The 27,178-nt window shown below is 37.7% G+C and overlaps 1 protein-coding gene across 1 annotated transcript in view; it reads right to left on the bottom strand.

Moving 5' to 3' along the window:
• Window positions 1-5,273: 5,273 nt before the first annotated feature.
• LOC5574268 (larval cuticle protein A2B) overlaps window positions 5,274-27,178 on the bottom strand; it is a 47,945-nt gene continuing 26,040 nt past the window's right edge. The window contains exons 3-4 of the mRNA XM_021843265.1: window positions 24,129-24,338; window positions 5,274-6,002 (exon numbers count right to left, since the gene is read on the bottom strand). Coding sequence (XP_021698957.1) covers window positions 5,893-6,002; window positions 24,129-24,338 — 320 coding nt within the window. The 3' untranslated portion in view covers window positions 5,274-5,892. The remainder of the gene's footprint in view (window positions 6,003-24,128; window positions 24,339-27,178) is intronic.

The raw sequence follows: 27,178 nt of genomic DNA, 5'->3' as shown, positions 1-27,178 counted from the left end.
GTGAACCACAAAGCGAGAATGACTCACCCGACCGCGTTCACAGTTCGACCGCAAACTCTCCAGTGCACTGCTTCCTCTTCTTCTTCTTGGCGGCGTCAGCGGTGATGGCTTTGGCTTCGGACGACATATTCTCTCGCTCGCTGGACAGTTTAATTTGAGCGAAGCAAGACAAACGGGGGGTCCTTCGATATCGATGTCTGTGCCTGAGAAGCACACCTGGTCAGAGCAAGCCTGTTGCCTGCTGAGATGCGAGCCAAGCGGAGAGTGAAAAGCAAATGACGTCATTTTTTCTCTAGCACCCCTATTTATAGATTTGCTTGAAATCAACGTTCTCTTTTAAAACAGTTATTAAACTATTTGGACAGGTATGTAGGATTCAGTAAGTAAACGACATGAACCTTTGATGTCTTGTCTTTCGATCGAGGTGCTAATCAAGTAATTTCGTTGAGCCAGCAAAAAGTTATAAACGTTTAAAATATTTCATGCCAACGTAACGCTCTTGGTTTTGAAATTCTAATTTCACTCCTGTACAGAGAAGAAAGACGTAATTCTACGTCAAAAACTATCAAAGTTACCCCGTTTTACGGTAGTGAAAAATACAAGTATAACATGTAAAACGTTAAATTAATGAATCATGTCGTAAGTAGACATGTTGTCATGATGAGAGGGTTTCCAATAAATTGGTCAGATGAAGTTAAGTATCTAGGGCTCATGCTAGATAAGAATTTAACTTTCAAAAATCACATTGAGGGCATTCAAGCCAAATGTAATAAATATGTAAAATGTCTCTATCCCCTTATTAATAGAAAATCAAAACTTTGTCTTAAGAACAAGCTTTTGATATTCAAACAAATTTTCAGGCCAGCCAAGTTGTATGCTGTACCAATATGAACTAGCTGTTGTAATACCAGGAAGAAAGCTCTGCAGAGAATTCAAAATAAAATTTTGAAAATGATTCTGAGGCTTCCTCCCTGGTATAGTAACAATGAGTTACATAGAATATCTAATGTTGAAACATTGGAACAAATGTCAAATACAATCATTAATAATTTCAGGCAAAAATCGTTACAATCTTCTATTGTCACGATTGATGCGTTATATGTTTAGGTTAAGTTAGGTTAAGTATATTAAAAACTTTTTTTTTCTCTTATAAGCAGGTGAAATCAACTCACCTGTAAAAAATCTGAACTGCTACGGCAAATCAAATGTAATATGTTGTTAACAAAATGTTAATTAAATCTTAAATTTGTTTTACCAAATTAGGATGATAGTGTTGTCAAATAACACAGAACACCTAGATATAAGAAATGAATGCAATGTTTGAAATGATACTAATAAAAAAAAAATGAATCATGTCGTGTTCTCAAATCCGGACATATGCACCAAAATGCCGGACGCTTTTAAATCTAAATCCGGACAGTAGCGTTTTGTTAACAATACACATGAAAAACTAATAAAAGGCACATCACTCTAACCTAAAACCTTCCATATAATAGAATTAGTTGCATACGTGTGCATAAAAATATATGAAGGACCAAAATTTTGAGAAAATTACAACTGTTTTACCTGCACCCCATGCCAACAACCGGAATTTTAGGTTCACTGAAATGATTTTCAATACCAACACTTTTTTTTTTGCGTAAATCCATTGTCTGGTAACTATTTACACTTCATGTTATGTAATTATACAGTTTTGCATCAAGTCACACTAAAATATTTTCCAAATATTTTTTTTCACAAACACTCAATAAATATGAGGTTTTCACTTTATGTCCAGGTTTATAATCACTAGTCCATTAATCTTTGAATTCACAACTTTGTTCCAAAAAAGCAGGATGTAAAACAGTTACTAAACGTGCCAATAATGGATGAAAGGACGTTTCTCTTAAATGGTTAATGTTGATAATTGCATCAAAATGAGCAATCAGTACGATGCTTAAGACCAGGCTCTTTGATTCAAGTGAGGAAGCAAAGAGTACCATCTATCGTGGTCAGTTGATCCGAATTTAGGGGATTCTTGAACAATCAAGGTTTCCTTCCAAATCGTAAAAGAAACGATTAAAAATCGTAAAGCGCTTATCCGGAAAGTCTTAAAGAACTTCTTCTCAAATATCTTGAAAAGAAGAAGCAAAAATTTTACTTATGACTTATGACGACAAAATCGAAAGTTTATTCTAAGTCGTGTTCAAAGGTCTCTCAAGTCACCCGAAGAGGTTATTATTTATTCATTTAGTTTTACATCAATTCGCTTGATAAAGCCTCGCCAACAATATTTCGCCTATTAACTCGGTTCATGGCCGACCCACGATCTCCAGGTCCTGGTGCACCTGGTCAATCCACCTAGCTCGCAGCGCCCACGCCTTCTTGTTCCGACCGGATTCGTAGCGAACACCATCTTTACAGGGCTGTTGTCCGGCATTCTTGCAACATGCTCTGCCCTGCGTATCTTTCCAGCTTTAGTTACCTTCAACATACTGGGTTCGCCGTAGAGTTGAGCGAGCTCGTGATTCATCCTTCGCCGCCACACGCCGCCGAAGATCGTCCTTAGCACTCGGCGTTTGAAAACCTTGCATGTCCTCATCGAGCATAGTCCACGTCTCATGCCCGTAGAGGACTACCGGTCTTATGAGCGTTTTGTACATGGTGTGGGGTGAATCTTTCTCGACCGCAGTTTTTTTTGGAGCTCATAGTAGCCGAAGAGATCAAAAAATGGAATAAAAAATTTACTTGGATTTTCCTTAGTCTAAGTAATCATTATGGAAAAGAGATCCCAATCTGGCATTCTTCGAAAAGCGAATTCTCAAGAATATTATTTAGTTAACTTTAACAAAAATGATCTAAATAATATTAGGGCTTTAGAAAAAATATGACTTATGCTCGATGTCCGTGTGACATGGGAACAGTCCCAGAAATCTGGAGGGAATTTTCAGAACCACACTCAGTGCCGTCAGTGCCAAAAGTGGGATCATGGAACAAAACATTGCCGCATGGATGCCAAATGCATGATTTGCGGAGGTCGTGCTCAAGGCACAGTCTATGCAGTCCCTAGTAGCACTTGTAACTTGTCCAGTGAATAAGAAAAATAGAGAGAATTACATAGGAATTACACTTATGAGACAGAGAAACATATAGAATTTTTCTTCGTTACAATAGTGTTGTCATTCTGTTACGAAAAACCTTAGAAAAATGTGAATTATAAAGCAGTTTCAAAGCGATCTTTCAGTAACATTGTAGAAATTCGATGAAGTCCTATGTTACTGTGCAGTTATTGACACTGTTACAAGAAAATCAACAATTGCAAAATAGTTATACCGCAACTGAACCTTATGATGATTTTAAAAATGGTATGTCGCTTTAGATTTAGGAAACATATGAAAACCAATAAACAATCATATCACTAAACGAATGGTATAGAACGTTAAAATCTCTCTGAAATAAAGATATCTTTTTACTTACGGCATGTCATTGAATTTCTGGGTCGAAATGGTTTCAATACCGATGACATAGATCACTCATTACACTCGGTTTTCAGACGCTTACACAAACGACACTTGCGAACAACACAGAGCACACTTTTTCAATTTATTCCATATATTTTAGAGCGTTCATCTATTAAAATTCACCGACAATTTAATTTTCTTCATTTGTTAATTTGAAGATTACTTTTTACCATGAATTTAGAACAAGAGTAAACAAACAACACCTAATAAACAGTCAACAGAGAAAGTTACAGCTGCGTTGCAGCATATATCTCAGAAGACTGTTGAGGTTGCCTGCTAACTTTTTTGACATAACTGCAACAATAATATTACAATCATATTGTTGTATTGCACAATGGGCTAAACTATCCTTCTTATTGGACAGAATATTATCTCTTAATGATGAACCAGAATTACGAAACAAATGCTATAGTTGGACTTATCGTTGTACTGATGCCTTTAATTGTTATATTTGTTTTTTATTACAAAGTACCCGTTGGAAGTGTATATGAACATATCGTGCAAACAATTTTCAAGAATAATAAAAGGATGAAATATAATTCTCTTTAAGGTCTCTAATCACGAGAGTATTAATATGTTTTGAACATTCGGACAATAAAAATACTCATACAAAACAATATTGAATATTCATTATGATAAGGTTTTTTTTTTATTATTATTCCCACTGTGCATCACGTTTGGGTAGTTCTTTCAGAATGCACAAAAAATTACTTTGTCGTTACAGCGCATCTTACTCGTTTATATGTAACCTGAAGCAGTATGAAGTTGGTGACAAAAAAACTCTATGAATGGTTGCAAATAAATTTAATATAAGTCAAAACATGACCTTCAATCACAAGTGATCAATATGAAACTGGACAGTGATTTGATTTATTTCTATACACTACTGGTCATAAATTTCTGTATATCTACAATTATTTGTAGATTTCATATGATTAATTTGTATTGTTCTTGAATATCAAGCTTCTAACGTTAAACATATTCGAAAACTGATTTGTTGATACATTCTACTATAACTTATTTTAATTATAAGCAATGTAATCAGGATTGATGAATGCGTACCTATGCTTAAATCTTTTAGAAGGTAGTGCATGTGAGATGGTGGATGGTGTATCGAAAAGAGATCAGTACCGTGAACATATTGCATGCACCGACGATTAATATTTCAAAAATGTCAGGAGAAAATGCTTATATTTTCGAAGCGCATGCATTTTTCCAAAGTATCATATACAATATCACGGTAAATATTGATTCGCATTGAAAGTTGCGGTAACGTTAGTATGAAAATAAATATGAAGAGGCTTAAAATAATTAAACGCCTTAAAATTCCCTTTTTGATTTATTTTTCTTTTGTAAATATTTTGTTTGGCTAAAATTTATTTTAACGACATGTAGTTTGGTAACATTTTGTTCAGGATTCTGCAATTAAATTGCGCTGTTTGTCTGTTGCACAGTTGTACCAATTTAAACGACTGTAATTCATATGTGATTAGTAATAATTTGCTTCACTTTTTACATATTGGCTCCACCTCCTGCGCTTTTTTCGTTACATAGCTGTTAAATATTTCGTTGCATTAGCCTTGCCACTTTCTTTAAGTTTGTTACATACAAATTGCTGTGATTTATTAATGACATGGTGTGCTACTTGGGGTTGAATGACGGTGATAATGTGATGTATTAGAATCAAACAACTTTTATTGACAACTACCGTTAAACTTCCACTCGGCTGGTTGGCCGTAAACCACGATTCATAATTAAAAACAAGAACTTTTATTGTTTTATAAAACATTTATTTCATTGTATTCTTTCATTTTAAACAGGGTTTCGAACTTTACTCTACAATCGGACCGTAAACAAGTAACGGCATGAATAACAACCAGGCTTTAAACACATCGCTTGAGAGAAGCAAACAGTTTTAATAAAATTACAGTTTACAAAGATTTCTTTGGGCGAAAAACGTTCAAAAGGTCATGTCGAGGAGAAAAGTGCCGGTAATGGGTTGATGATTAGACAGACAGATCAAGATGTATTTTGTGTGTAATTTAGTGCAATTTGTGGCAACAATCACAATGCTACGCACAGGGGAAAAGATAAATCACATATATACATACAGCTAGCGAGCGTAAAAGAGCGAACTTAACTTATTTGTATGAGTACTCATTAACAGCAAGCTTAAAACTAGTTGGGTTGCACTTAGCGGTTCGGATTCGTGAACCTAGGAGCAAGATCCGGCGATGACCTTGGCCTTTGGTTCAAACAATAGAGACACGATTTCCATGGGAGGAGAGAGTGAGATTGGCTCTTAATACTATCGCGATTCGTTGGGCGAACGAAGCCATACTGGGTCTACTGGTTTACTGGCAGCTTTTCTTGGCTTGTGTATTTGGTATATTTAGTAGTAATGGCTATCGTCGTAGTGGCCGTAGTATCCATCGTGGTAGTCTCCGTAGTGGGGATAGGTGGGCTCGTGTTCGGCGTAGTGGGATGTTTTGGTTACATGTACTGGAAAGAGAGAAGAAACAAAGAATTTTTAGTTATAAGATCTCTGTAATCTAAAACCTCTATTTACGTTAATTCTATTGATGTAAATTCCATTTACGTAATATTACGTTAATGGTATGTTTATGCATTTGCTTCCTGACATATTGAGTTTGGAACACACATCTGAAGGCTTTTTTGTACTCGTAACATTGAAGCTTGTGCTAAGCCAACGTAACATAGGTGTTTGTCTTCTTATACTCACTAACTTCTTGGAGTATAGGTATTCAGATGTATAAAGGTATCCAGTGCTCATCGTATGTTCACGTAACGTCAAATAACTATGATCTTTAAGGTTTTCAGTTCAACATCCATCTAAGGAAACAATCCTTGTTTGCATGGTTCTGGAATGTGAATGGTTGTAGATCTGATTACAAGTAGTTCTTTGGTAAGTTGAGCCCCCGAAAAATCACTGGTTAAGTTTGTAGATGTACTCAAAAAAGTTCGTAAGCTTGAAGTAATATCTTTCATGAACCTATATGAGTACAAATGTTGTTCATCAACCTTCGAGAAATCAAGCTGTAGCTCTTAAGGCCTGACTCCGAAAAGGTTATTGGCTAACGTAACACACCTACAATATAGCTAACGTAGCTTCAAACAAGGTATGTCAAACAAGTTTTGATGGTAATATATTTGATATTATTTTACGAAATTTTACACAAACTGAATGTCGAGAGCAATAATGCCAGTTGCATAACAAATTTTTAAATTATGTGATAATGTACGTATAATTCAATTTACGTATCACGACTCATTACGTAAATAGAGGTTTAGGTAGGGAAATTGTACCAGTTATGGCCATAGTGGTTCCCTATTTGGCCATATGTGATATTTTGATAACTTTCACATGTTAAATCTTTTTGAATATTTTAACATCAAATTCTATCTTAAATCTAACTATTATAACACACACAAATTTTGAAAATTTGAAGGCATAAAAGTAATCACGTATGGCGAAATAGGGAACCATTATGTCCATAACTGGTACACCTACCCTATATCACAGAATTCAACAATTGATTCAACAACGAAAATTTGCTTCTTCGTGTTTTCCATCTAATGTCAATCATAACAACCACCTGCAGCGGTATAAAAATGGCTTTACAAACCCTTTCTAGAATTGGATCTTAAATACATGGCTGTAACACTCCATCCAGCTAAAAAGCAATTACAACCTAAAGGTCAATTACACCCCTAGTTCAAACACAAATGCTACCGAGCATAATTACCACCCTCTGCTGCGATGAGCCCCCAATGCGTCCATAATGCCAAGTAGCATATTCCCACGAAAAAAAGCAATTGTTACACTGCTGCTGAGACGAGTGCCATCCAACCGGTTGATGGCTTAATTCACATGCAAATTATGTATGATTGAATGGTTAGATGCTCGCGTGCCGATGATGGAAGCCAGGAGGATGGAGGAATCTTGACTTATTGTATTATCATATGGACACAGACGTTCCAAAGCAGATGAGGGTGTCGGTTACTGTTTCAGTGGGTCATATGTGGGCATGATTGGAAACCAGTTCATCATTGGTTCGTTGGAGTTGGGATTCAGAGAGGTGTAGCTGGGGCATATATGTTGAATATGTTCGTGAAAATGTGATATGTGAACCTATGTAGATCAAGTGACAAAGAAAACTAATTTAGATTAGGTGATACATATTAACATGACAAAGACTAGAAAGGACAACGAATCATCTCAACGCAGCAAAGATAGCAACTGATTGGTTGATGAAGACAAAACCAATATGATGTAATCAGACAGGGTCTAGCCAAGAAACATTTATTTATTGTCAAATCAAATGGAAAAGAAATATTTTTTACGCCTGTCAGTCTATGAAAATGATCGTTTCTTGTTCATTCCCTTCACATTATTGGCTCCTAAAATCTCAAGGTGACCTTGACAATGGGGATGTAATAGTAGTTTACAGAACAAGTTGCAGAATGATGATTTTTACAGCACGAGTCGTAAATTTATCCTACGAGGCTTGCCGAGTAGGATAATTACGACAAGTGCTGTAAAAATCGAGTTCTGCAACGAGTTACGTACAACATTTTTTGCAATTTCGTAGAAGACCACTTGAGGGTATCAGAAATTATATCGGAATGCATTCACCATTGTTTAACAATTTCTGAAAAAGTGTTGTGTTATGATTCATTACGCAACTCAAAATAGTTGCGTAATGACAAAGCGTTGCGTAATGAATCATTACAGCACTGGTTTCAGTTAGGTAATGACTATTCAAGCACTGCATACTTCAGTGCAGGAAAGTAGGCCGTTTCATGACAGATTGACGTGATGAAAAACAGCCTATTACGATGAGAAATTGCAAAAACCCTATTTTGCAATTTATCATCGTAATGGGGCTCTGCGCAAAAATCATCCTCTCTCTTTCACTCTGCCATGAAATTAGTAAACAACAAGGCCAGTAAACGTCAAAATCCTATACAAAATCAAAACAGTGCAGAGCCCCATAGGCTGATTTTCATCATGCCAATCTGTCATGAAACGGCCTACTTTCCTGCACTGAAGTATGCAGTGTGGGAATAGTCATTACCTAACTGAAATCAGAGCTGTAATGATTCATTACGCAACGTTTTGTCATTACACAACAATTTTTCAGAAATTGTAAAATAATGGTGAATGCATTCCTTTATAATTTCTGGTACTCTCAAGTGGTCTTCTACGAGATTGCAAAAAATTTTGTACGTAACTCGTTGCAAGAACTCGATTTTTACAGCACGAGTCGTAAAATAAATCATTCTGCAACTTGTTCCGTAAACTACTATTTTACAAGGGAGGAATCTGCAAACAGACTGCTGAGAAAGTTCTTCATATAAGATAAAAAGATAGAGTGCGCTCTATTTCCTCCATTAATTCGCCATAGACCACTAGGGTAATGTCGTCGGTCAAGACAACAATGTTGACACCCGTCGGAAGGGGCGACTCAGTACGACGGCTTTACGACATTTCGTCGAATGACATTTGGTCGAATGACAATTGGTCGAAAGTACATTTGGTCGAAAGGACATTTGGTCGAATTGCTTTGGAACGTTTATTCTGGTCGAATGATGTTTAGTTGAACGGAAATTCTTTTAAAAGCTTATTTTCAAATGGTTTATTGAGAGATCATTTGGTAAATTAATAAAAGTTTTCTAAATTTTGCAAAGTTGGTGAGATAAAGTATTCTTTTGAATAATCTGAATCTTGACCTGTCGTTGAATAATGGACATTTTATGTAATCATGTTTTGAAAATTCATAAATCTTTTTATTTGTACTTTGAAGTTATTCCAATGTCAAGGAATTCGATGATTATACAAATGAACTTTTCAGAAGTAATTTTGCTGTACATAGACTGACATATTTAGCTTTAGAGAATTTATTATTCTTTGAAAATATCATCATTCTTTGAAAAACTGCCTAACAGGTTATTCTATTACTCAACGATTTAAACATTAAACAACGATTAAACATAATAACAAATTTATTATTCTTTTGAAATGTCATCGTTTTTCATAATGAACTGATGGTATTCATCTGATGGAAGCATTTGGAGAGAAGGCTCGGGACCCTTCTTTGAATTCTGGTTTTTGCAGCTTACGGACGTGGGTAAGATTTTTGAATGCGGCAATCATAATTAAAACGGCAGGAAAAATTTGCATTAAGGAAAACCTTTATGGCGAAGTGAGTGTTCATTCATTCATTAAATTCATTTTATTTTCATTTTGGATTTTTGTACAAAATTATTTTACATGTTAAGGGTTTGACCCCGAAGGGGTCCTTCAACTTTGTTTGTAATGGTTTTTGTTTGGCTGGTTTGATTTTGTGGTGTTACCCTGGTTTTTCTTGGCCTTATGGGCTCTGGTAGTTTTTTTTTTTATAAAACGAAGTGAGTGTTAGGTGTCGGTAACTCTACTTAAACAAAAAAATGTGCTTATTCTATATAGAGGGTAAGGGAAGACTGTTGTTGTCTGTTGAGTTGACTGAGGTGACAAAAGTTGTTTTGCTTCCTTTTAAGATCAGCTTATGTCGACTCGCAGAACATGCCTGAACGAAAATGCAGCATGAAACGTAAAAAAACAGTTGGGTGAGTAGCGCCCACTAAATTGGCTAACTGCATATAGATTGCTGGTAAAAGAAATGATACTTTTTTAAATTATTCAATCACTCTTGTATTAACAATAAAATGCTACTCCTGACGATAATCGGACTAAATGTAAAATTTTGTTTCCATACTATTTAGATTCGACCACATGTCCTTTTCACGAATTGTCGGTTCGACCAAATATCAATTGATTTCTGATGCAACTAAATCTTTTCGACCAAATGTCCATTCGACGAAATGTCCGTTCGACCAAACGTAATTTCGTCCAAACGTCATTCGACTAAATGTCTTTCGATCAAATGTCTTTCGACCAAATGTCATAGATTCCAGTACGACATTTCATAGCATCGAGGATTGAACCGTGAGGTACTTCGCGATAATACGAACGCTTTTCTGCCCTCTCTCTGTGTCATACAGTAGAATCCTACACTCTGGCAAATGGACTATCTAAACACATAGGAACCACTTATGACAATTCGCTACAATACATCAATCTTCATAGCTTTGCCTTATGAAACTAAAATTCGAAAACAAAAAATGTTTACGCGGCAGCCTGGAATCGAACCAGAGATCTTGTGATCGATGGGATCATGCGTACACCACGCGCCTATCGACGACTAGATGCGAGTTGATGCTAAAACGATACAAAAAGCGTTCGTATTGCAATTACCGTTCCATCTTTCATAAGGCAAAATGTATGCATTTCGATAGTCTAGTTCACAGCGTGTATCCTCAAAATAACTTTCTGGAAGCTCACACAATTGCAGCGGTACCTTGAGGCAATGAAGTGCGTTGGTTATCGCTACCCATCTTGCGCTGTTGATACAAGCGGAGAACAGTTCGCATAACTTATGATCTCGCCCTAAAAGCCATTGGTAACCATGTTGTAGCTCGTTGTTTCTGAGCATTTTAATGAAGTTACACGTTTTTTAACAGCGCTATGGTGAACAAAGGATCATTATCTACCTGCCAGTGGTGATGGTTTGGATGCTTATTCTTTCATTTGCTCAGAAACAATGAGCTACACACCTGGTTACCAATGGCTTTTAGGGCGTTATCCCAGATTATGCGAGAACTGGTCTAAGGTGCCATCAGTTAAGCTATCAATTTATTGTTATTTCAGTTCTGAAGTTATCCATTAGGTGTCACTATTAACTTTCTGTTGCGGCGCTGCCTGGTAACGTTGTTCAACTGATGGGATCTGAACCATTATTCCGTGTTGTGAAGAACTCAATTTCTCATAACTCACGCTTGAGATTTTTCATGTGTGAGTTGTCAATCACGCAACATCATTATCTCGTAAAAGTATGGGGATGTGTATGACATAAGTATACAGTTTACTCACACACGGCAATAATTCCTTGTAGTCTGGTAAAATTATAGTAATCCTTTCTAACGTTAACAACAACATTCGGGTTTCACGAGTTTTTGACGGGTTTAGCCACTGAATAATTTTTTACAGTTTGAGTTGATTGAGTGATTTTGCATCAAAATCTTAAGCTTGAGATTTGCGAAGCAGATCTCTAATGAGTTTGCTCTCATGGGAGAGCGTATTGATTCAGATTTGAGTGTAAGTCTATCAATACTGCCATTATCTACTCACACTAAACGATCACTTTCGACAACGCAGAAGTAGATGACAACAAACCGTGATAATAAGTCAAATTCAAAAACGCTATCTACATTAAATTATATAATAATTATTTTAAAGCTAAATTCTTTGAGATAGTTATTGCTAGTGATTTATTTCGTTTCTTACTCTACGGTGAACTATTTAATGCTGAAGATGAATCGTAAGATCCTAATTAAAGTTTTTAATCCTAAAAAACCTAAAATTGATCCCTAACAGGTCAATAGAATCGTATTGCCGGCTTAATTGAAATTAATATTTACTTAAGAAGGATCATAATAAATTTGTGAGTTTACTAGGAGGTTTCTAACGAGCTGAGAATGAGTAAACTAGCTTATATAACTTCAGTGTACGTTACATCCTCTGATACCGTTATCCTTTATAATTTCCTTAAGTATACTAAGCTTACACTAAATTGTAAGTATAACTACATATTGATTTCAGAACTGAAATCAAATATAAATATACTTTTTAGCTTGAGCTGATCTGGAACAAATTTGCAGTGTCTTGTTATTCAACAAACTCAAGAATTTACTGCTACGATGGCACACAAGAGTGCCAATCCGGCCAACCTCGAGAGCAACGATGTCATGTCATGCCAAGCATGTGATTGTCCAGATTGGGCCGACTATGGTCCAAAGTGAGGATTGAAACCGAAAGAGGCAGTGTGACGTGTAGCAAGAGTCGTAGAAGTAACCATGAGAGCATTTTGCAATGGATGCGAAATGAAGGAAACAATGAGCCCACTGGCAGTACTTCAATGGTGACGATCAAGCAGGTAACCAATCTGGAATCCGTTTTACATAGGAAACCATCTCGTGGGGTTAGAAATTTAGTTTCATCCCACTTCGCAGTCAATCACTCTACGCTTCCTCTTAAACCCACTTCTAGCAGAAACATACATACTAAGGTAGACCCATCAGTATTCGCCTCAGCGGTCGATCAAAAAATCGTACCGTATCTGCAGTCAATTCCTCAACCACTAGCACCCTTTCCCTCAACGAATCTCGTCTACAGCGACCCCTGCATTCAGCGCCTCCGCCACCACCCGTCAGTGCTTTGGGGGACGACGCCAGCATCGATGTCCCACCGTTGTATTTCGAATACGCTTCCTCCGAGGTGAAAGTTGAACAACGTATTCACAGGAGTGAAGTCAGGGTGAAACGAGTAGCACCTCCAGAACAAGATTTGTCTCCAGCAGAGCGCCTTGGTCAAGTTCCAGTGCAACCACCAAGAAATGCAAGATACTGCGAACCACGATATTACGCCAGAACGAATGATGAAGATTCATCCGAAGTAACCCGAGTCCCGCACACATCGACGCAAATCGCAGCTCGTCGGGTGATGTCTCGTGATCTTTCAGACTTCGATAGGCACACGAAGGACTAGCCAATATTTATTAGTCAGTACAAAATCATCACGCAGAGTTGCAGGCTTAGCTAAGCTATAAATCTGGTTAGACTCCAACGATGCTTAACCTGTACAAAATACAACAGCGCGACGACTGAAGTGTTAAAAGGACACGCTAGGGAATCAGTGCGCAGTCTTCTTCTTTTGCTCGCATCGGTCCCTCATGTGATAGAAACACTTTGGATGTTATACGGCCGACCGGGGCTACTCATAACAGCTCTATTGAATAGAGTGCGTGTTGCGCCAGCTCCAAGATTAGAACGCATTGAGACAGTAATCGAGTTTGGAATGGAACTGCAAGGTCTTTGCGACCATCTTTAAGCGTCACTGTTGAATCCTCTGCTTCAGAAATTGGAACATAAATTGCCATCGCAAATGAAGCTTCAGTGGGCCATGCACAAGCAGACCGTATTGAACGTGACGCTGCAAACTTTCACGACGTACATGTTGCACATGGTCACAGCGGCAACTCAAGTAACCAAATGGATCATTGAAGGTAGTTTTTGACAGTGCTCACCGCATCAAAACAAAGGCGCCACTGTATATGTGATTTAACACTGTGACAGCACTACTGTACTGTCAAACACACAAGGCTACGGTGGCGCTATCTATGCTTTCCGTAGCGGCCGTTTTGGTTATTTTAATGATCCATTGGTGGATTCTTTTGTGGATTGCAGATCAACAGAACAGAAGAAAAGGGTAAATCGGAAGGATAAGATACAGCTGTATGCACACGCATCGCAGAGCACCGATAGTCCGCCGAGTGCGATTACAATTTGAGCACAAATAAAGAAGCGAATCATTGGCATAGTAAGCTCTCAGTTAATAACTGTGGAAGTGCTCATAAGAACACTAAGCTGAGAAGCAGGCTCTGTCCCAGTGGGGACGTAACGCCAGAAAAGAAGAAGAAGAAAGAAGCGAATACGCGCAACTGTGCAGTTTGTGGTAGACCAGATAATCGTATCAAAGACTGTAAACGGTTTCTGGATCTGACTGTAGAAAATCGTTGGTGCTGGATCCACTAGCTTGTCTGAACGTGCTTGAGAGGAATCGCTGTCGACTGTCGACCAAGTGTGGAATCGATGGATGCGAATTCAAGCACCTACTCCACTCTAGATTGGAAAACCAGATAACACCGACTACTGCTGACAATAATTCGCATCAAGATCAGGATTCTTAAACGTTGTTGTTCAGGGTCGTTCCCGTGACGCTGACAGGAAGATCCGGAAAATACAAACATACGCCTTTTAAGACGACGCGTTCGGATCTGACGTTGATGGAAAAATCGAAAGCCTAGGAGCTAGGAGAATCCGGACCAAAAGAAATATTGTATCTCAACTGGATCAGCATTGTAACACGGTGCGAAGCCGATTCCGAAGAAGTGTCGTTTGGGATATCGGGGATGAATGGGAACAAATATTTTCAAATTCAGTCAGCCAGAACGGTATCCGAGCAGAAGCTTCCTACACAGTTGCTGAATATGGAACAATTGACCCAAACATACCCGCAGTTAAAATGGCTTTTTTATATCAGGATACTAAGACGATGTGCCACGAATACTGATCGGTTTGGGCCAACTGAATTTATCATTACCGATTAAATGCAGAGATGATCGGAGTCGACCATTTCGAATTCCAAGAAAGTTATACAATGGCTCTCCGACGTCTGGAGTCCCTGGAGAGAAAACTGTCTAGGGAACAATTGCTGAACGCAAGCGTTTTCCTACAAATTCGCGAGTACCAGAAAAAGGGCTTTGTTCATCGTGTCACCAAAGAAGAACTGTTAACAGCTAATCCTCGTCGAATTTGGTACCTACCGATTGAAGTAGTGATCAATCCTAAGAAGCCCGGTAAGGTTCGATTAATATGGGATGCGGCGGTCAAAGTTGATGGGAACTCTCTCAATTCAATCCTACTGAAAGGACCCGATTTGCTGAGTCCTCTTCCTGGTGTTCTGTTCCGATCCCGAGAAAAGCCTGTTGCGATATTCGTGAGATGTTTCACCAGCTTCGCATTCGATTGGAGGATCGTCACACACAAAGATTTTTTAATGAGGGAAAATCAATGACGAGGACCAGACATTTATCTCATGGATGTCACCACGTTTGGCTCGAGCTGTTCATCGTGTAGTGCGCAGTTCATCAAAAACAGAAACGCAGAAGATTTCGCACAAGACTATCCAAGGGTAGTGGAAGGAATAAGCAAGTGCCATTATGTGGACGACTATTTGGATAGTTTTGATAAGATAGAAGATGCTCAACGGGTTGCAGTTGAAGTGAAGATGATCCACGCAAAAGGCGGGTTCAAAATCCGGGATTGGCGCTCAAATTCTCCTGAAGTTCTTCTGCACCTAGGAGAAACAACGGCTTCAACGACCAAAGATCTACAGCTGGACAACCAAGGCGATATGGAAAGAGTTCTCAGAATGCTGTGGCTACCAACCGACGATGTTTTGGGGTTTTCAACACAAATGCCGAACAGACGACTAAGAGACAAGTTTTGCTATGCGTTATGTCTTTGTTCACCCCTTTTGGACTCCTGGCGATGTACACAGTGCATGGCAAGATCTTAATTCAATCCATATAGCGGTTGGGAAAGGATTGGGACGAGAAAACCGGAGATGAGAAATTTCGTCGTTGGATGAAATGGAAAAGTGTCCTGAACCGGATCAACAGCATCCATTTTCCTCGCTGCTAGATTGACCAAACCATTTCTTCAGCAATTGACCCCGTCCAGTTTCATTTATTTGTTGATGCAAGTGAGGAAGCTTACGCTGCTGCCGCCTACTTCCGCTTCACGCTTGTCGATGGAACTGTCATGTGCAATCTGATTATGGCGAAGACAAAGGTGGCTCCCCTTAAGCCGCTATTTATACCGCAATTGGAGCTATAAGCGGCCGTCCTTGGTACCAACTAGCTTCCTTCATCGGCGACAACCACGCGATATCCATAAATAAGGTTTTTTTTTTTGGTCAGGCTCCAGCACCATCCTTGCATGGATTCGTTCAGATGCGCGTAGGTACCGGCAATACGTTGCATGTCGGGTTGGTGAAATCCTCGTAATAACCGGAAGCAACTAGTGGAAATAGGTTCCGAGCACCCTGCGGACGAAGCTACGAACTGGGGCAATGGTCCCCATCTATCTTCGGATGGAAGCTGGTTCCAAGGACCAGAGTTTTTGAATCATTCAGAACAACAATGGCCACTACAGGAGTGTCCGAAGAACGTTTGCACCGAAGAAGAACTTCGATCCTGTTTCGTACATGGAATCTCGCGAGGCGAATCGACAATTCAAGTTACGCGTTTCTCCTGCTAGAGCCAGCTTTTAAGAGCAACAGCGATTGAACAGTGTTAAACGGTGCTAATGGAAATATAGCGAGAAACATGATGATCATGTTCGAACATTGATAATGACGATCAAGCTGTGGAACCCACCGACCATAGGAGAAGTTAAAAAAGCTACCAGCGAGCTAAATAAGCAGCCTGCTGGGTATTGCCGGGATCTGTTGAGCATCTCAAGCACGGAAGTGAGCAGCTTTACCAGACGATCCACCGACTACCGTAAAACGGGGTAACTTTGATAATGCGGGTAACTTTGATAGTGCGTGACCCACCGCATACTAAATGATATATCATAATTTCTGTTAATCAGTTAAGCAAAACGAATGCGAAACTAAAGAATATTAGTATCACACTTCATGTAAGAGCGGTTTTCATTTAAATCAAGAACATTTTAGGCTTTTTATATGAATTTAAAAAATTTACACAATTTTAGCATTTTCAAAACGCTTACAAACAATCTGTTCTACGATCACTATTTGGTGTAGTTTTGAATAGTTGGCCACTTATCTTTGATAGCCTAGTTATCATAGAACTTGAATACGGTCTCAAATCTCTTAGCGAAAAGTATATAAACTGGGACCATTTTTGTAATCTAGGTCAGAAATTTCCATATAACGTTAAACGCCTAGAGGTATGCAATGCCCTACAAATGTTCGTTATTCATTCAATTTTGTTCGAATCATACTCCATTATCAAAGTTACCCCAAAACAGAAAACCAACTTTCGATTATATGAAAAATTATACATCCATTCAAAATGAATCTTTTGCCCATTTATCGACTGTAATCGATAGCTAGGATGCCAGTACTTGTTTTAAAAATATAAATTGTAAATCTTTGAAACAGCATGCAAAAATATTCAAGTTTTCTTCGAAAAAACTATCAAAGTTACCCCGTTTTACGGTACTTCTAAAGGTATGAAAGGACGAAGAAATGCCCACCGGCAGGTTGGATGGCCGCCTACGCCCAATCTACAATAAAGGGCACAGCTTGGAGTGGGCGAAATACAGAGAAAGTACTCTTCTGAATTCGGTATGCAAAATACTGTCACGCATCCTGTTTAACAGCCTAAAAACAGTCTAAACCGCTCTACGTCATTTGAGGGCCACTCAACAACGGAACAGGTGTTTACCTTGCAAATGATCATAGATAAATTCCGGGAGTATAACATGCATAGGGGGACTGGGGGTAGTTTGCCCACGTTAAGGAAAACAACGATTTTAGATGTGAAAAATATTATTTTATGCTCTTTTTTAATTATGGTAAGATGAACAAACATGTTTTCCTTCAAATAGTAGAAACAGCTATCCATTTTAGCTTTTCTGAGATTTATAAATTAATTTTAAAAAAAGGCTTGCTTAACTGCATATGTATTGTTTTGCGGGGTAAAATGCCCCGCATCAGTCCAGCGTTAGCCGTGCTGTTAATGTACGCACACAATCATGCTTGTTTATAGGTTGCATACATCCGGGCGTTTGTTCAGATGTTATTGTTCAATAATAGTATGGGATCGTACACAAATTATGTCACGCTAAATTTCAACTTTTTTGACCCCCTCCCCCCCCCCCTTTGTCACATTTTTTGTATTAGTCCTCCGATTTTTTTGTAAGGCTTGTCACGCTTGGCTTGATCCCCTCCCCCCTTCGGAGCTTGACGTAATTTGTGCATGACCCCTATACATGTTGATGCGAAAAATGTACATTTGTAAGGTTCCAATTTGTGCGTAACTTCAACGTGGCATTACGTTTGGTACAATTTGAATTCAAACGGCTGTTTTGGTGTTATGAAATAGGGGTGGGCGTTTTGCCCCAAGAGTTGATTAAAGTTCAGGTCCTTCGATAAGCTTTTTTAGGACAAATTTAACATATTTTTTGCATGTAACACAAACTATGACAGTGCACAAGTTGTCTCTCGGCGATAGTTTCAAAAATTTGATTAATTTTCGACCTGAAAAATTACCTTGAAAATCGCACAAAATTGCAACGAAAACAGCGAAAAACGTTTTTATACGTTTTTAACGATATTCTACGATATAACGAGAAAAACACATAAAAATATATTAATAGAAGCATTTTTAGCAATTTTCTATGATCTAGGGTGAAAAAAAGCATTCTAAAACACATCGTTCGTCCAAATCGAGGGTGGCGCGTTTTGCCCCCTATGGGCATCTTACCCCCAGTTCCCCTACTCTGGGCCTTCCTCAGCCGAGTGGTTAGAGTCCGCGGCTACAAAGCAAAGCCATGCTGAAGGTGTCTGGGTTTGATTCTCGGTCGGTCCATGATCTTTTCGTAATGGAAATTTTATGGACTTCCCTGTGCATAGAGTACCGTAATCCGGGGTAACATTGATCAGTTTTTAGGATATTTCTTAAATATTTAATTCAAATATGCAAATGCTCTGAGTATTATATTTTTAAAACAAGTACCGCCACCCAAAGCTCGTGACTATATACTGTATTTTCCTTTTTGAAAGATTTAAGCATGTTTTCAAAAATGTTTTATGTGATTTTTTCATTTAGCTGATATGGGGTAACATTGATCATCCATGTAAACAACGTTCGGTAATATTGAAAATGTCGTTACTTACTTAAATCATGGCCCCTGAAGCCGAATATGATGTCCAAACGCTTACATCTCATTTACTTTTTGAGTTATTTTAAAATTAAAAACACCTCGAACATTGGAATACGCCTAAAGGTAGGCAATTTCCTAAGGGAATTCTACATTCTTAACAGTAATTCGTTTATGTTTCCTAATTGAACATACTTATACAAGTTTTGACTACGGAATCGTTTTTAGCGATGCCATTTTTAGTAAGAACTGCATTTTCCTTGTTCATATCGCTTGTAGAACCTATGTGAGACATGAATCTTCGGTAGTGTCATCCTTAACCATTTAAATCATTGTTTTGAAAACTTGACAAATTTACGCATAAAGTTAACGTAATTTTTGCAAAAATCTCAATTTTTAAAAGCTTATAAATATAGGAAGGAGATGCAACATTCATCCTTTGCAAATGTTTCATCAATAAATGATGATACCAACTTATTACGAGATGAGCCATTCCGATCAATGTTACCCCGCTGATCAATGATACCCCGGATTACGGTACTATTGTATCTGCCACACGTTATACGATTGCAAAAATGGAAACTTTGGCAAAGTAACTCTTAATTAAGGCCAAGTAGGCCGTCATTGACATTTGTACGCGTGTTGATGATTGTTGCTAATTCATCTCACGATTTCGAATAAAAGAAACACAGTTGGTTTTGTACTGACACAGCTGAAAAAGTATCAGCATACCTTACGCATGTTAGCGCGTACAGTGATACTTTTTCAAGTCAATATAAACTATCAAGACTGAGTTTTATCACTTTTAAATGTAAGCTGAAAAGGCATCATTGTTGACAAACAGAATGACGAGCTTCTTAGCCTTAATAACTATGGAAGTGCTCATTGACCACATAGCCAAGAAGCTGGTTCTATCATTGGTGGGAACGTTATGCCAAAAATAAGAAGTTACAGTCTTGAGCCGTGAAATTAAATATTTCTACTCGTTAAAATGTCAAACAAGTTTCAATGTTCCGTCCAAATGGTTCAGAGCTTCAAGTAATGTTGTAAACCAGTGATTCCCAAAGTGGGCGAATTCGCCCCCCTGGGGGCGATTTTCAGGCTCAAGGGGGCGAAAATTTGTAAAACAGAATTTGGGGGGCGAAAAATCCGGAAAGGGGGCGAAAAAGCTAACATGGGAGCATTTGAAAATAATTACTCATAACCTTTGGAGGACACACATCTGAAGGCTAATCAATTCCAAACTTAAATATTCCCAGGACTATTTTACCTTAGATCGTTATATCTCTAATCATTGTAATTTTAAAATTATTATAGACAACATTACATGATTGTCAAACACAAAATATTTGTGTTATTCATTGAGCTGTGAGTTTTAAGAATGGTCAGCATTTGAGATTTTCACGAGATTTTGCAGATGCCCAATATATATAAGGACTTTTTTTTGTATGAGAACTTAAAGGTTTGGAAGTTAATATTTCCAGTTTTTACAAAAAAATCTACAATACCATTTGTGATGTTTTTAATCATTTTATAAACAAATTTTGGAAAATTTAGCCTACAAAAATCGCGTTCCAGCGATGCTAAGGACAAAAAAACTCTATTTATAAATAGATTTGAAGAAATTTCAGAGATGCGTTGGTATTATACCTCCAGAACGTACAAAAAATTCGAGTTTTTCTTGGTGTTAGAAAAATACCCTTCTGATAAATTGAATTGATAAATGAGTTAAAAAACTTTTTAGATTTTCATATAATTTTCAGGGTTTTTGGATTGGATAAAGAAAAGCGTAAGAAACGTCAGGCATTTATTACTCACAATTTTTGAAGATTATACCCGTTATTTTAGAAATAGCAGATAAATCATAATTCACGGGGTGAGATCTTTCAAAAACGAACAATTGCGAACAGAATAATTGCAGTTCACCCAAATATGACATATTCATGTATAAATAAATGCGTTTGCTTGGAAAACATTGCAATTGGTTCAGTTTTGGAGAACTTTGCCCCCAACTACGTCACAAGGCGCCTATGAATACATTACATTTGTTAAGTTTAAACTAGACCAAACTTTTACCGACTAAATCAGTAGCTTGTAATGTACGCAAGATATTTTTAAAATTGATATTATAATTTACAGCCCAGGTTACCGATAGTTAAGAAAATATTTTTAAACGTACATAATTATTAGTTCATTAGTTATTGTATTATGATTCTTTGGATATGCGAGGCGAAGACATTTTTTGTCCTAATTAAAATATTTGAATCACGTATCAGGGGGGCGATTCCAGATTAATATTGGCCTCAAGGGGGCGAAAGTTGAAAAAGTTTGGGAAGCACTGTTGTAAACCATCAAGTTGTGCCATGTATGCCATGCAAATATAAACTAAGATTTTCAATTTTCGTATCCGCCGGTAGACTTTCGATACATATTAACTGCTACATAATTCCCATCGTCTTCGAAAACAAGACGACTAATTGAAATATCAAACTCAGCAATCATCATAGTTGTCGAAGCGGTACCCTTCCGGGCAAACGCTTTTACTCGTTCGATACTCGTGTTCTTCTTTTTTGCACATTCTTCTTTTTTGCACAATGGGCCAACGCTGACCAAAAGTTAAAAATTCGATTTTTTTCACTGATGTTTTACCTTGATTCCCTTAATATTGAACATTAATCACAGATAATTACCAAAACTTTAGACCAACTTGTGTACATTTCCCTCGAAATCGTTGTTCCTGTGCTAATTCTCGACCAAATTTAGATCAACCAGTGTCATTTGAAAGAATGATCCATATTTTAAAGATGTTTTGAATCTTTTTTGGCAAGTTATCCATTTGGGAATGTCAACAAGTGTAAATCATGGAATTTCTTAAATATATATGCTATTTTCAGATGATTGCGTAAGACGTCTATTTTTAAATAAAATTGCCTTAAAAATTATGTTTTGTCAATGAGTTTGAACGATTTGAGTGTGATTTGTACTTTTTGCCAACATCTGTATGGAATGCGGCCCGTTGTGCTTCGGCGCGAGATGGATGCCGCTTGATGCACAACACGTTGCACGTTTTGTAACAATTACAACCGACTTGCATTCTGATTGAATGCAGCTCACCATACCTAAGATGATGACGAGACCCGCGGCAAGCAAGACGTGCCATTTTCCCAAGTGGCAAATCAAACGACAATGCTGCAGTAAACACGCGACGACGACCCATCAACCGAACCATTCAAATATGGATCGTGAGCCGGTGGCCATTCTCCCATCCATCTCCGCCGAGGCTTACATGAAAGGGCAATTGTGACGAAATTGGCGCTCACTGGGGGTCTCTGGCAGAGCGCCTTAGAATCTTTTGGAATGGAGCCATCCTTTCATGTGGAGCCAGCTGACACACAGTGGCCCAGAATAATGACGGAATTCTGACTAGTTCATTTCTAACAATGAAAACTTTTTCAGAACGTTATTGACCAGCAAATTTTGGTTTCTGTAGAACAGAAATACTGTTTTTCCTAGAGAGCCTCAAATCTCAATTAAAAAAATAGACGAAATACCTACAATAATATGTCAATTTAATAAGCTTAACGGCAGATAATAATGAATGTGCATCCAGAAATGCTGAATCTACGTATGAACATTGACCAGAAAAAACATTCTGAGACTTAAATTTTCACAGGCTTTGGTGAAAATGATTTAGTGGAGTTTTAAAACAAACACAATGGTTGCAGGACAATAGTTCAAACATGATGGAAACAATTTTTGTTATTTTCAATCTTGTATGTGTTCTTAACTGTATGATGTTGTAGAATCTAAAATATACAATGTAGATGAATGTTTGAATTTGTTATTCAACAAAAAACTATGTTTGAAAATTGGTTTTTCCGCTTCATGAAAAACTGAACCTCTGTGAGACGGTGGTGAGTGCCCTTGAAGTAGAACCGTCCGAATGTACATGTACACGGTTGTTGATGGATCGATCGGTTGATCTTTCAATCGATTGATCGTTTGCGATCGGCGCTCATACGGCTTGTAGTGTGAACTTTAATCATCCCGCAATTCAAATTTTCGGATCAATTATTGTGATCAGAAGTGATGGCACTCACGACGGTGGCACGATTGTTTCGTTATGCATCGATGCAGTAATTTGGCAACTGATCGAATTAATGGAAAGGTAATTGAATTAGGAAACAGTCATTAAGCGCTCGGATCCTTGAGATGATCGGATTGAACGTATAGCGGTCGTGATGTGATGATGTTTCAAAATGATTTTACATTGATGCGTATCCTTTTGCTGTAAAACTGAAACTTTTCAAGCAACCGGTCAATCGGAAACTAAGATCTAGTTGACGCAATAAATTTCAATGAATTTGTTCTATTCTTCTTCTTCTTCTTCTTCTTCTTCTTCTTCTTCTTCTTCTTCTTCTTCTTCTTGGCATTACGTCCCATTACAAAAAGACCCTGGACCGACCGGGATTCGAACCCAGACACCTTCAGCATGGCGTTGCTTTGTAGCCGCGGACTCTAACCGCTCGGCTAAGAAAGGCCCCGTCCAAACAAGATCTTTACTTTGAAAATACTTGATATTATCTGGAGCTACAAATTATTCAGATCATCATACTCATTTCTAGGTTCATGGTGGAGTGGAAGTATTTCTAATAAAATGCTCTCGGACTGCATCAAGTGACCACGGGAATAGGAGCATGTTTTATCGAGTAATATTTTTCATGAAGACTCTAAGGGGATTTGAAAGCCTATTTTGTCCCAAAACGAGATGTTATGTCGAATACGCTTTCATATTCCTGGAATCAAAATTTTTCCATTTTTGAAATAGTAGTTTACGGAATAAGTTGCAGAATGATGATTTTTACAGCACGAGTCGTAAATTTATCCTACGAGGCTTGCCTATTACGATGAGAAGTTACAAAAACTTTTGTTACAAACCTAAATTAGTAAGAAAAAATCAAAAGTTTTTCTAGGAATCATGATCCTATAATATCTCTCCTAAATCATCGAAGCTTTGTATTTTGTACTCACCCACTGGCTCATGAGCGTAGACCACCTTGTGGGCCGGCAGTGGCGCGGGAACGACGTGCTTCACAATTGGAGCAACGTGCTTCACTACCGGGGCGTGGTGATGGATCAGCGGGGCGGTTTTCGACACAACAGCATTGAATCCATTGATTGGATCAGCTGTGTAGTCTACGGTGCGCACAGAACCGTCCGGTTCCACTAGCGAGTATTGACCTGCAATGGAGAGGAAGAGAAGAAACAAGAAACTTGAGAAAACGGTAGACAAAAAAACCACAGAGGCTCCATGAAGGCAGCCGAATCAACAAGCATTTAGAGGATTTCACTTTGTTTCATCAAACAATAGATGATAAAATAGCTAGAAACAAACAATTTAAGTAAAAAAACTGCCAAAAATGTACAGAATATTTTTTTACTGGTTAATCGATAAAAATAAACAATGACAAATGGGAAACAAGCATTAAAAATATAAATCAATATTCTTATGAAAAAAATTTACAACTAAGCAATTGAATATTGGTACTAAAAACGTTCCATTAAATTAGCACAAAATAAACAACAGTTTCCAAAAAAAAAACACTCCAATATAAAAATTGAAATAACCAATAAAAAACAACCAGAACATTTCCAATTATAACTGTAAAAAAGTAATGATATTCATAAGATTCAAAGCGAAATTTGTCATAAAGCTCTGGAAAATTTTTGATATTTTAATGCTTATTTTCTTCTTTTTCTACTTCTTGGAAAAAAAAAACTGAATTTTCAATGATGATTTTCAATTTTTCAACGCTTTATTCGCGATTTTTTTTGGCGAAAAATGCATTTTTTACTGGTGTTCTGTAATTTGTTATTGCTAATTATACTCAATTTTGTTGGTTTTGAATTATTTTGTTGGCTGGTTTAAGATAAGTTGGTGATGGTTGTCCCTTTCCTCAGGCATTGTAGTATTTCCCCCATTCAACGAACGATCAAAACAAATCCATTCAACATAAATAGGATTTTCATAATTCCATCTCTTCGCGTAACCATAACCTAGGTTAAGGTCGTATCGTAGAGACTGTTTCTAGCTTGGGAAGCAACAGTACAACACCGGGGTAATCATGAATGGAGGGCGGTAGATCAAACTGAATGAAATAAACGATAAACGTTAACCTCCCAGCCGCTAGCTCTAGCGTAGAATAGTTGAAACTGGTGATGAAGTCGGGCTATTAAGATTTTACGTTTGCAAATGCTTGTTTTTGCAATGGGCGCTTAGTGTCGTATTTTTACTACAAGTTTGCTGGCGCAGTGATTTATGAGTGCTTATGCGAATAGAATAAGTACGGTAAAATGCTGAAAATGTGGCATGAGTTGGCCGCCACAAGAGCTATACCGTTTTACAATGGTTGTTGAAAAGATGAGCTTTTATTGGTTCGCTGAGCAACTCCAGTGGACGATCGTTGACTGCCTTACCGGGGATTATCTTGACACTGTAATCACCGAACGGGCAAGAGTACTTACTTGCTCAATTGGGTTTATGTAATGTTTTGGATAATGGCTCAGAAATAGTCTGATCAATGCCTAACATTTGCTCTTTGGTAGATTTGTAGTTTATTTTTTAACACCAACACGTTCATACTTGAAAAGGAGGCATGCCTCGAATCGACCTTAAAAATGCAATAACTAATCAGTTCATTGCTTGGTCTATTCTGTCTGCACTGAATTGTTGAAATTTTTGATTTAACTATTTACATACTTATGGTAAATAGAAAGGGAAGGAATGTTAGTGTATAACCTTTGCTATTTGGAGATCGTGTATACCTCTGCATCTCTACAAAGGTTACTGGGAGGGATGTTTGTTAATGGGGAGGATCGTTGGGTCACAGGATTCACTTTGATAAGCGATAAGACCATAATAAATAACTATTTGTGAGATATAAACATGCTTATATGTAGATATATTTTCATTTGATATGAACAATTTCTATCTAGAAGAAAATTATGCCGACACTTGATGTGATGAACCATTTAAAGTTTGTTGAACAAATTCCTATAGCTTTCAGGACGGAAGCATGTGTTATAATATTTTACTTATTTGAAAAGAAACAAAAAACTCTATTGGCTGGAACATCGTAGAACACTCTTATTCTTATGCCGACACTTACAGTGGCGAACCACACAAAGAATGCTGAATAAAGTGAACCTTTCGCAAGTCTACACTTGTAGTGCCGAACAATTCAAAGTTTTTTAATAACAAAAATAAAAGTAAAAAGAAAGGGGTGTTTTGAAAAGAAAAAATGTTAAACATGAATAATTCATTAATCAGAGTTGATGTCGACACTCACAGTGACGAACCATTCATAGTTTGTTGAAAAATCCAATTTACGTCCCACCGTTGTAATGATTAAATGTGCAGTCATACATATTTTATAGATTAGAAATAGCAGCATGAAACGAGCTCACCAATTGATCCGTCATCCTTGACTGAGCAGCCACAATCCACTTTCAGCTTCACTCGTTTGCTCGGCTATATAAAAGCACTCAGAAAAAATAGACTTGAAAGGGAAAAAACTGACGACTGCTTGGGCTTCCTTAACGCACTGCCTAGGAGCAAGCGTCAAGGTCGAAGGATCAAACAGAACTAATAGACTTTTTCACACTACTCGACCGACGCGCGATATGTTTGATCCTGCCCTCATCGCCCTCTCCCGTAGGAGCAAGCGCCAAGGTTGAAAGATCAAACACAACTTCTGTAAAAATGAGGATTTGTTTTTGACCATTTTCAAGTCTACCAACGTAGGGAACGGATGTTTTGTTTTTACTCAGATTCTATATATTTCAGATTAAAACTTCGCTTTGAAAGCCGGACACTTTCTTTTTTTTAGCGATTTTTGGATTGAATTGAATTGAATTACCTCTTATTGAAGGGATTTTCTGCCGTAGGCAGGTTCATCCCCAAAGCGATTTTTTGGACTTAATTCCGTACGTAAACTACATTCAATGAAATCAACGAAAAACAAGGTTTTTATGTGAATTACGGCCAGTGTCCGGGATTAGAAGCGTCCGGGCAATTTGAA

This window comes from Aedes aegypti, chromosome 2 (genome assembly GCF_002204515.2).
Source record: "Aedes aegypti strain LVP_AGWG chromosome 2, AaegL5.0 Primary Assembly, whole genome shotgun sequence".
NCBI lineage: Eukaryota > Metazoa > Arthropoda > Insecta > Diptera > Culicidae > Aedes > Aedes aegypti.
Note: the sequence above shows the minus strand (reverse complement) of the source record. Positions and strands in the feature narration are given on the sequence as shown.